Source organism: Platichthys flesus, chromosome 12, assembly GCF_949316205.1.
Source record: "Platichthys flesus chromosome 12, fPlaFle2.1, whole genome shotgun sequence".
NCBI lineage: Eukaryota > Metazoa > Chordata > Actinopteri > Pleuronectiformes > Pleuronectidae > Platichthys > Platichthys flesus.
The window spans coordinates 3,817,495-3,828,770 of NC_084956.1; the positions used below are offsets into that span (position 1 = coordinate 3,817,495).

Below are 11,276 nucleotides of genomic sequence, written 5' to 3' on the forward strand. Positions count from 1 at the left end.
TCAGTACCAAGAGAATAGAGCAGGGTGTGGTATAGTTTGTGGGGTTTTATTTTTATGTGTGTGTGTTAGTGTGTGCGAGTGTGTGTGTGTGTTACAGGAAGGCTCCTATGGGAGTGGAGATAATCAGTGTTGGTCACATAACCATGAATTTTGTGGGGGTTTTATTAAAGAAAAGGATAACAATCCAAATTATATAATGTTGTTAAATGTAACTTAAGTTATTCCACTAACATTGTTGAACTTTGAAATGTATTTTGTCTGAGTTTGAGTCAGTGATCATACTTCAGTCATACGACGATGATATTATCATATCATAACACTCAAAAGTATTTGAAATAAAAAGTCAAACTCATGAGTTTGACTTTTAATAAAACCCAGTGTGGTATATAATTCCATTATAATATATATATATATATATATATATATATATATATATATATATAGAGAGAGAGAGAGAGAGAGAGACCCATACAGATGAGATTATATTTCTGTATTTATTTTAGAAATTAATTACTAATCTTAACTCTTTATTTTACGTAAATGTAAACAAAATTGAGATTTTGTTTTTGATGTGTGTGAATTAATTCTCAGCAAAGAGAAGGAATTTAACAAATCAAAGCTTAAAACCAAGAGATTCAACACATCGTCTTTGACTCTGGGAATCTGATGGAAGTGATTCTGATCATTTATAGACAGAGATTAAATGTTAATTGTAAATTGAGAGTTTGCATCGTGTGTGGTCATCGTGTGTGGCCTCCTCCAGGACCGTCTGTTCTTCGTGATGGAGTACGTGAACGGAGGCGACCTGATGTTTCAGATCCAACGATCGAGGAAGTTCGACGAGGCGCGTTCCCGATTCTACGCCGCCGAGGTCACGTCCGCCCTGATGTTCCTCCACCAGCATGGAGTCATTTACAGGTAAGCACGCTAACAGTGTTGGCTTCACACATTCCACACTCTGAGGATTAATCTGCTTTTCGAACAGGTTTGTGTTGATGTCTCATTCATTTGCACCTCTTCCCCTTTTGGTTTGAATAGTTTCAATCTTTATTTCTTTAATGAACCGTGAAGTTTGAACGTGCTGCTTATTTGATTTAGTTACGTGCAACTGAGACGAGCGTCTCCATTACAGGCCACAGGCGAGAACTCCAGGACAAAGGAAAATAAACTTGAACTGGGATTCTCGGAAATTAACAGAATTATTGTTAAATTATACAAGTGAAGCAGATGTTACGGGAATTTGCTCTGTGGGCAAGAATGAGCTCACAGTTCCAGCTAAGACAAATATGCTCAGAAACATCCTAATCATTAAATAGACTCTTCTAGAATAAGAGTCATTGTGTTGTGTTGCCATACAGGAAATTGACCCGCTGGAAAATTGCTGAATCACACATTTGTGCTGTTTCTGCTCATCACAATGAAACAGTGGAGATTATTATAAGAAACAAATTCATTGACCCTGGAAGTTCTGTGTTGTCCTGCAGCTGGAGATTGCCTCACCGTCAGGTACCATCGTGTGTCCGTGTCGACCCCTCAGTCATAATATCATTGTGCACCGATGGCAAACACACAACCGGTCGCACAAAGCAACACGCAGCCTGAATCATAACACCATTGTGATGGATGCAGGTTCAGGTTGTTTTCTCCCAGAAATAACTGAAAAGTCTCTTCTCCTTTTCGCTGTCTTCGCTTCGGAAATTTGGTTCTGGATTTTGTTTTGGATTCTCTCGTCATGCCAGCTGTGTGTGTCGGTGTGTGTGTGTGTGTGTGTGTGTGTGTCATTGTCCACGACATACACGAATCAGCACCGTGAGGAAACACAGTGACATAACATGATTTCTTTAGTGCACTTTTTTGGCGTAAATAGACACCAACGGTCAACGCCAAAAAGACAATTCTCTCGTGGTGCAAGAGGAAACACCAGGAAGACGGCGCAGTAGAAGAGCTTCTCAGTTTCCAACAAAACAGAAAAGCAAACTCCTCAAATGGGAAAAGAGTCAATCGCCTTTTTTAGTGGGTTCAATTGCATTTTAAAGATACAACGTACACTTGCTAATTTTGGCGTAATAGAGGCAATATTTACTGCTCACAGCACAATGAATAGTTTCTTGTTGGTGTCATAACACAGAAATACATATAAAAATACAGCACAGACATGTGAGTGAACATGTGAGTGTGGAAACTGTTAAAATCCTGTAAAACACATAATAAACAGGATGAAACTCAAACGAGGTGTTTCATTAAACAAGACACAAGATAAAATCACCAAAACATCACGTCACTTTGTTTCTGCATAGTTTAAAAACAGAGGTAGTGAAATCCATTAACTTATGAATTGACATTTTTCTTTGTTGTTTTGTCGACTTGATCTCAGATCAACTCGTCCAGTCCTGCTGGCTCCTCATTGTTCCACCCGTTCCGTTATAATGGTTTAATGAATGAAGAAAACGGTTTTAATCATGTTTCCAATCATGTGTGTGTGTGTGTGTGAGTTTCCGACAGTTGGCACAATTTAATCCACATTAATCTTCCAGGTTAAAGTCAAAAGCTGCCGCTGTATTGTTGTGTGTTTGTTGTTATATTGGTTTTGGCTTCTTGAGCAGGTTTGAAAGAGAGACTCCACCCAGAGTCTGTCTCTCAGAATCAAACGAGTGAGACCAGGAAAACGTCTGAACTCAGAACCAGCGGCTGGAGTATGATCGGAGTCCTGATAAAGTTTTATTCATGCTTTTTAGAGCAGAAAATATATTGTCATATGTTATATGACTGCAAGTAAAGATGGACAACATAAGTCATAAACCTGCTTCCTCCATGTTAGCAGAAGATCTGTATATTCAGCATATTTTGACTCCCATCTACTAACATGGAGGAGGAGGGATTTATGACCTATATACTGCAGCCAGCCACTGGATCTCCCTTTTCTGATTCGTCATGTCATCCATCTTTATCTACAGTCTGTGATAATGACTAAAGATGATAATAACAAAGAAACATTTTGGGAAAGTGGTTTAAACTTTAACTTAAAATTGAATCTAGTGATTTAGTTTATATTGTCTTGATTTTATTAAAGTCTAAATATGACTTTAGGGAAAATATCCTTCATCATCAAATCATCTGTCTTTTTAAAGGTGATGTTTTGTTTTTGGCTCATTCCTCTTCACACCCAGAAAGAAGTTCTATTCCAAGGTTTAAAACACAGAACATTAAGATTAATGATTCTGTCTTTCAACATGGTTTCTCTCTCAGGCTGTTTTGATAGAACAAACTGTATTACTCAATCACACACACACACACTTTGCGTGTTGATTCTTGACAGCTGAGTTGGCTGAACTACCTGATTCTCTTGTCTTTCTTCTCTGACCCACTTTGTTGACCTGAATAAAATGAACAAGTGTTTTTGGAACAAAATGTCCCCACTCTGCACCCCCACCCTCACCGACACGCTCCTCCTCACCACCCGCTCCTCCTCCGTCACTCCTCTGATTCTTGTCTTCTCCCATCAGACCCTTGTCTGAACCTCTCGTCCTGAAAGTGAGGAACAAACCTATTTCGGCCGCAGCAGATCTTCTTCACTTTACCTTCTTTTCAACAAGACCAGATATAAGGAGATGTTTGTCGTGGACACTGTGGGTTCAGGCTGGAGACATAGTTCATCAATTCACATAGAGATAAGTTTCTATATGAGAGTGTGGGTGATTTCTCTATGCACCACAACTAGATTTTGTAACTGTACATGGCCTCCATTGACGGAAACATGATGATAATTTACTCTGCTCTGTGTCAGGATTCAGTCTTAGTGAAGAAAGGTGGAAAGGTTAGAGGTGTGGAAACATACATTTCAAACTCTACTCCAAAAGTACGTTGTGGTCAATTTGATATTTTCTTTCATATCTTTATCCTCAGATACACCAACTGTGTGTGTTTGAGAGAGAGAGAGAGAGAGAGAGAGGTTACTTGTCACAGGTCACAGAGGTTGCTGCTGAGGACGTAATGGAAAAATCACTCAAGATTAACATGAAACACAGGAAATGCTCTCAATTGAGCCTGATTGGTGTGTGTGTGTGCGTCTGTGTGTGTGAGCAGCTCCTGTTTATTGACAGGATTTCTTGAGTGATATTGAATCTTCTCTAAAATAACACACAGAAGTGATTTTCCCGACTCAGTGAAAGTTTAAGATGTTAAACAGCAGCTGGATCAAAAACTGCAGCTGTTGCTTGAATCCAACTATTGCCACAAAATCTGTTGAGTCACATGATACAATGATTGTTAATCTTTCTGATAGAAGATTTTTTTATTCATCTCCACTCGTCAACTTCTAATCAACAGACTTACGTGATAATACCCTGACATTTCTGGGTAATAAACTAACTGTTGATTTATAGCAAGGTCACAATAATTATAAGTAACCTAGGACCAAAAGACAAAATAACAGCTGTGCAGAGCAATAAACAACATTGAGATAATTATAAAATATATAAATAATGAATAATTAAATGATATGTTATATGTGGGGAATTAAAAACAGATATTGTGTTTTTGCTTGTTGGTTAATTGCACTTGTTGACCTCCAGTTCTTGTTCTACAAAACCACAACGAACGTCTCCACAGGAATAAATATCATTCCATTAGTGCAGCTGCACCTGCAGCCAATTAATATTGAATTTACTGCAGCGAGGTGATGTGTAATACAAAGATTAATGTCAGCAGCCATTTGAATTCAATCACAAATGCATTAAATTCATATTATTCTTCTGCTTTGCCACAGCCGTTCACTTCAGATTTAATGTGCGAGGAGTCGCCTGGAGGAGAGCGATGCAAACAGGGAGCCGGGGGAGGGTCACCACTTTATATCTATATTTCTATCATCTGGAAAACCGCAGAGCAAGCCACTGCATGAAAATAATCATTTGTGTCAGTTAGTGCTGCTGCAAATTTCGGTGGAATTTCAGGTTAATGACTGTTCCGAGGAATCTACAGGCGGCACAGAATACTGCCAGGAACTGGCGGGAATTGACGTGGGGTTCCAGTTTCAGGGAGTTTTATACAAGCCGGAGAAGCATGGCAGTTGACCCCCCTGCCCCTAGGTCTATGGAGGGGCTTTGACATGTAAATGACAAAACTTTGATCTTTCCAAATGCAGATCAGGATAGACGAGAGACTCAAAATATCTGTATTAGTGGGGGCCCTTGAAAAAATACACAAACTTACCCAGAGGTACGATGCATAATAGGTGTGCGTAATCAAAACCTCATTTACCTGAGTTTCTGTGGTGCATTCAATAACTTGTCAGAGCAAAGCGTGGTGGGACATAAAAAGAACATGTTGTCCACAACAGTTCGCAGCGGCTCTCAGACAAGGTTGTTAATCTGCCTTTTATATTTTGGGGGATTACAAAAAGAGAACAGTTATACAACATCTTCACTTTAACACACACACACACACCCGAACACACGCTCCATCGCCTCCCCGGCTCGTCGGGGCGGCTGTATTTTTAAAAACACCTCGTTCTGAATGGCTGCAGAAGCTGCACAGAGGAGATGTTGACATTTTTGTGGCGATCAACCATCAAACCCAGAGCGACTGTATTCATGACCAGCCCTGTCGTCTGTCAACACTGCTGCTCTTATCACTGCTCTATCTGACTCTCTCTCCATCCATCTCTCTCTCTCTCTCTCTCAATCTCTTTCAACCCTCGACTTTCTCTCTTTTCTCTGTCCTCCTCCCTCCTTCGCTGCAGATAAACCATGAGGCCCAATTTGTTTTCTGTGGCAAAAACCCTGTGGGCCTGTGAATCGTCTTTTTTCCTCAAATATTTGGTCTTTTATGAGAAGCATCAATCTCACGAACAGCGCATGAAATACGTGTTTGTTTCCAATAAATGAAAATGTCCCTCGCTCGTTTAATTTATTCTCCTTTATGACCTTCCCGCTCTGCAGAGACTTGAAGTTGGACAACATACTACTGGATGCGGAGGGTCACTGTAAACTGGCAGACTTCGGGATGTGCAAAGAGGGAATCCTCGACGGAGTCACCACCACCACCTTCTGCGGGACACCAGACTACATCGCACCCGAGGTGACACCGAACCACACAAACCAAATCTTTACAGCTTTACAGTTGTTATCATATGGAAAAGGGGAAATTTCACTTTCACTGCTCAACCACATCTGAGGAAATCTGCTAAATGTTTCTCTCTGTTGGGAGACTTGACTTTGTTCACAGATTTATGGCCCGACAATGTTAATGTTCGCCTCTTTGCAGACGATGTTCTGCTGTATTTTTAAGTGAAGTGTTTCAAAGACGGCTGCAGGTTTGGGTTGTCACATAACCTCTGTGTGCTAAGTATGATAAAACATTTCCAAATTTATTTTGCCAGCTCAAATCAAGTCTCCTCATGGACACAATCCTAATGTCTCTTTTGAAAGGGCAACAGCAAACAGGACATTTTGTATCTTATCTTTTGTAATTATCAGAATTTCTTCAGACCTAACCTCTTTCACTAACCTGATATTTCTCTGTGGTGTGTTCAGATCCTCCAGGAGCTGGACTACGGCCCCTCAGTGGACTGGTGGGCTCTGGGCGTGCTCATGTACGAGATGATGGCGGGCCAGCCGCCGTTTGAAGCCGACAACGAAGACGACCTGTTTGAGTCGATCCTCCATGATGACGTCCTCTACCCCGTCTGGCTCAGCAAGGAGGCGGTGTCCATTCTCCGAGCGGTCAGTAACCCAGAGTTTTGCTGTTTCTAATTCATCTCAGCGATCAACAAAAGTGAAATGTCACTTCAGAAATTATGATTTATTGATTTAGGCGACTTCAGGAACAGTTTAGGACAAAAAAATGTTTTTATGAATGTTCCTTAGTCTACTTAGTTTTAAATGAATCTGATAGATATGGTTTAACTGATAAAAATGTGCAATGATTACCTCCTTGGCTGAATTTAGGGCAGACAGATTTAAAACTATTATCCAGGAGTTTTCTTCCATTCTCAGCTGAAAAACTGTGAAACTTTTTAAAGTATCCACAACCAAGTTCTGTTGCCCTTGATTTAACTTTCCTTGGAAAACCATAACCTGGGTGACGGAGAATCTTCAGTGGTGATACTTTTTTGTCATTATCAGTGAGGAACAGATCTGCAAACTGCGCTTTCTGCTCCATGTTGCACATCCATCCTTTAAAAATCTCACTTTGTGGCACGTTGAGAGAGAAACCCAAAAAGGGGGTTAAACCTAATATACACCATCAGATTAACAACATACAGTTGCTGACTAATGACAAAGTTCACAAACATCCCAAGTAATAACTTTATTTCCCTTCTTTTAAAATTAAATACGAGCCTTCATGGACTAATGTGCTGTTACCGATTGCTTCTGATTCTGTTTTGTCTTTGTCTCTTTCTCACTGTCACATGTGACAGAGGTTTTTTTCCCCTCAGTGTCACATGTTGATCTGAGCTTCCTGTTCCTCCGCTGGAAGAACATTGGACAATTTCCTCTGTGTTTTATTCCATGAGTTTTTTTCTCTTAGTGTGTTTGTGTGTGTCTGTGTGTTCTTTGTGCGTGTGTGTGTGTGTTGAGTGCCACTTGTTGTCCATTTGTTTATTTGTCCGTCCAGTTTTTCCATCACAAGCCCTGCGTTTACCTTGGCTGTTGGGGCGCTGTGACTGCAAAGCCTTGTGGGAAAGTGTGTGCGTGTGTGTTTATGTTGGACGATGTCTTGGACTCTGACCAGTCAGAGCCTCACACTGGGCTCTGATTGGACACTTCATCCACTTGAAGGGCATCGAGTTGCTTGATAAACTCTCTCAGCTCAGTCCGACTCAACCAATTTGTATATATTTTTTGAAAATCTTATTTTATAGACGTTTAGAATCTTTTAACAGATTCAGCCATATACCAAGTTGGGCTGTCACAGTTTTAGGCCTGTGAGAAAATCACTGATTCACAGTCAGAGAAGTGATCAGACAACAGATGAAAATGTCGCCGAAAGACCCAAACCCAAAATTTCAGACATGAAATGCTAAGTATTTCGTTTTTTGTTTCCGAATCCAACACAAACGCCCGATTACATGCGAACCAGACCCAACAGGCTCGTGCAGCCACAGTCAATCCTGAAGCCTGCATAGCATAAACGTGTGGATCGCCCCCTGCTGGCTGGCTGCTGTATAGTACACGTTAAAGTACTCGTTAAACAGGTTCTGTACTTTCAGGTCGAATCTTCATGGTTCTGATGAGTTTGGTTCCAATTAGTTATTTGATGATGTAGCACTGCTGGGCGACTTGAGTATATTTGGACATCCTGTTCATAGCAGCCTGCTTCCTGTCTATTGTTTGGGTGGGGAGGAGTCAAATATGAAAAAATATGGCTAAATTCAATAAGCTTACTCAACTCAGGTTCCCCTCAGAGAGAGACAGAGTCCTAATCTGTCTGGAATGAGGCATCATCAGATTTTACACAAATGGGCTGAGACGTCATGATTGACAGCTGAAACTGACCCTTGATTGGTTGTGCAGGTGTATGGGCGGGACCTCCATACCTCGGCATATGAAGTCATTGGTTATGTTCCTTTATAAAGTGAATGGATCATTTATTATTTAAGCAGGCAGTTCATCAGAATCATTAAATATCTTTCACACAAGTAAAACAAACCTCTTCTGTTTTCTCCCTCATCTTCTTCTGTCTTTCCTTTTTGTTCCCTCACTCTTCAGTTCATGACGAAGAGTCCTAGCAAGCGTCTGGGCTGCGTGGTGTCTCAGGGTCTGGAGGACGCCATTAAGCTCCACGCGTTCTTCCGAGAAATCGACTGGACGCTGCTGGAGCAGAGGAAACTCAGACCGCCGTTCAAACCACGCATTGTGAGTCCACATAGCTTTTTCAAATTGTTGATAAAAAAGAAATACCTATAACAATTGACCCGACACTTTGAAAACCTTCACTCTCGTTCTTTGTCTCCCAGAAAACCAAAAGGGACGTGAACAACTTTGACCAGGACTTCACTCGTGAAGAACCCGTCCTGACGCCGGTGGAGGACAACATCATCAAGCAGATCAACCAAGATGAGTTCAAAGGTTTCTCCTACTTCGGAGACGAGACTGCGGCTTAGACGCACGTGTGCATACGGTTAACTTCATGCATACACATAAGAAAAAAACCTTCAAGCAAAGACACAGTATTTAAAGAAACGTGGCCTCCGGAATGAGACCTCCTGAACTTTTCCAGATTCTGACCTCTCCAGGAATTATACTCTGCTCCGTGTCGCTCATCATGGTTTCTGTGCTCTTGTTGTTTGTTCGTTTGTGTACTTTCGGTCAAACTGTTTTAACCGAGCTGCATGCGAGTGCGGTTCAGACGCTGTAAGAAACACACCCAGTTACCCCGAGAGTACGTTACGAGGTTTCTCTGAAGGAAAGCTGCTCTGCAAACCAAAGCCCGCGCTGCGTTTTCAGTGTTTTGAAGGAGTTGAACGTCAGTGTGCGTGAGAGAAAAGGTCATGTGTGTACACGAGTGCATGCGTGTGTAGTTTCACACATCTCGAAAGAGAAAGGCTGTCATGTCCGTACACGCTGTGCTGTTTCCTGTGTCTATCTGTGTTTTAAAGAATGTTTTTTCTTCCCTAAACTTGTATGTGAATGAAAAAACAGTTGAACTAATGATTGTATTTAAAGAAAAACAGTATGTTACTCATAATAAAAAGAGACGTCACAGGGAGGCGCAAGAAATCAAAGACTTTTCTGACGAGATCATGAGGAAATAAGAGCTTTATTTTTAATTTAAGTCAAAACTGGTAAATTAGACGCAAAGTTAAGAAGATGCACCGAGACAGCGACACTTTGGCTTTTTGAAATTTACTTTAGTTTCATCTCAGCAGTTATTTTCTCACTGTAGAGAGAAGGTCGGGCTGTTTTTAGCTCGTTAGCATCAATGGTCCCATTAGAAAAGAAATGGTTCCATTAGCCGCCTGCGTGTGTGTTTGAGTGTGTGTGTGTTTGTGTGGGTGGATGTGTGTGTGTGTCTGTGTGTGTGTGAGTTTGTAGTAGCTGTGCACTGGACCTACAGTCTCCAACATCACAAACCAATCTCCCATGATTCCACTTTAAAGTTGTGGTTCAAACACAGCGGTGAATGTGTGATAACGGAATGTATTCACGCTGCAGTGTGTGTGTGTGTGTGTGTCTACATACTGTACGTTTAGAGCTCATGTGTGTCTTTTTTATTCTTGTGTTGTTTTTACTTGGTCCTCTGATGTTCCCAGAATCCTTCAGATTTCACCCTCTGACCCTCTTTCTCCATTTCTCTGTACGACCTGTCCGTGACTTTCACTGTGAACTCAACACAATCCAAACATCTTCATGAAAAGTCCATGTGCAATATTTGTTATTTTATTTGTTTATTTGTTTATTTGTTCATTTGTTTCTTCCTCTTTCCTCATTTCCTCCACAGACATGTTCAGGTACAAAGTTGACAAACGTTTCATAGGAAGAAGAATTATTACACACACACACACACACACACACACACACACCAGTATGAACAGCAGAATAAAGACCAACTAGCACAACATTTCATTCCTCTTCTCTTCCTTGTCATTTCATGTCAAGGTAATTAAAAACTTCTCAAACGGATCTTTACACTCTGAGCCCGAACAGGACGTCCTCTCCCAGACGTCCTCACTCACTCCCGCTGACAATCCCTTTAGTTTTAATGTTTAACTCCAACCTGCTTCATGTAAGAAGCTGGTTTTTCTGGTCTCTCTCTCTCTCCAGTGATGAGAGTGAAAGATGTTGGATGACATGTGATCGACAGTATTATGATTTTAACTGACACTTCTTCTTCCTCGGGTCGGATGATGCAGGATCTTTTTGGGGGTTTTGTTTTTCCGGACCCTGTTTTTGTGAAGCTTAATTTGTACATTTTGGTTTCTGTGGTTTTGTTCCCTGTATGAATCATTTCCATGACTTACATGTGTGTTTGTGTTGTTTTTTTTTGCGCTGTGTGCCAAATGTACTGTACTTTAAAAGGATGTGAAGGTGTATTGTTTTAGTTTCTTGAAATGAATTAAATATCATGATGGCAGAAAGAAAATTATGTTTCTTTGTTTATTTATGTGACTGTGGCCGTTATGTCATCTGGTGGTTGTGAACACGATATCTCAAGAACGCCTTGAAGTAATCTCTTCAAATTCTGTAAAAACATTGACTTGAGGTCACAGATGAGGTGATTAAAAGTTGGTCGTCAAAGGTCATAGGTACGCTGACCTCATGTTCTTGTGAACGCGA

General features: G+C 40.9%; 1 protein-coding gene across 1 annotated transcript in view; it reads left to right on the forward strand.

Moving 5' to 3' along the window:
- Window positions 1–11,076, forward strand: part of LOC133966503 (protein kinase C epsilon type-like) — a 41,609-nt gene extending 30,533 nt beyond the window's left edge. The window contains exons 11-15 of the mRNA XM_062401466.1: window positions 764–918; window positions 5,937–6,075; window positions 6,531–6,719; window positions 8,709–8,855; window positions 8,957–11,076. Coding sequence (XP_062257450.1) covers window positions 764–918; window positions 5,937–6,075; window positions 6,531–6,719; window positions 8,709–8,855; window positions 8,957–9,103 — 777 coding nt within the window. The 3' untranslated portion in view covers window positions 9,104–11,076. The remainder of the gene's footprint in view (window positions 1–763; window positions 919–5,936; window positions 6,076–6,530; window positions 6,720–8,708; window positions 8,856–8,956) is intronic.
- Window positions 11,077–11,276: the final 200 nt, after the last annotated feature.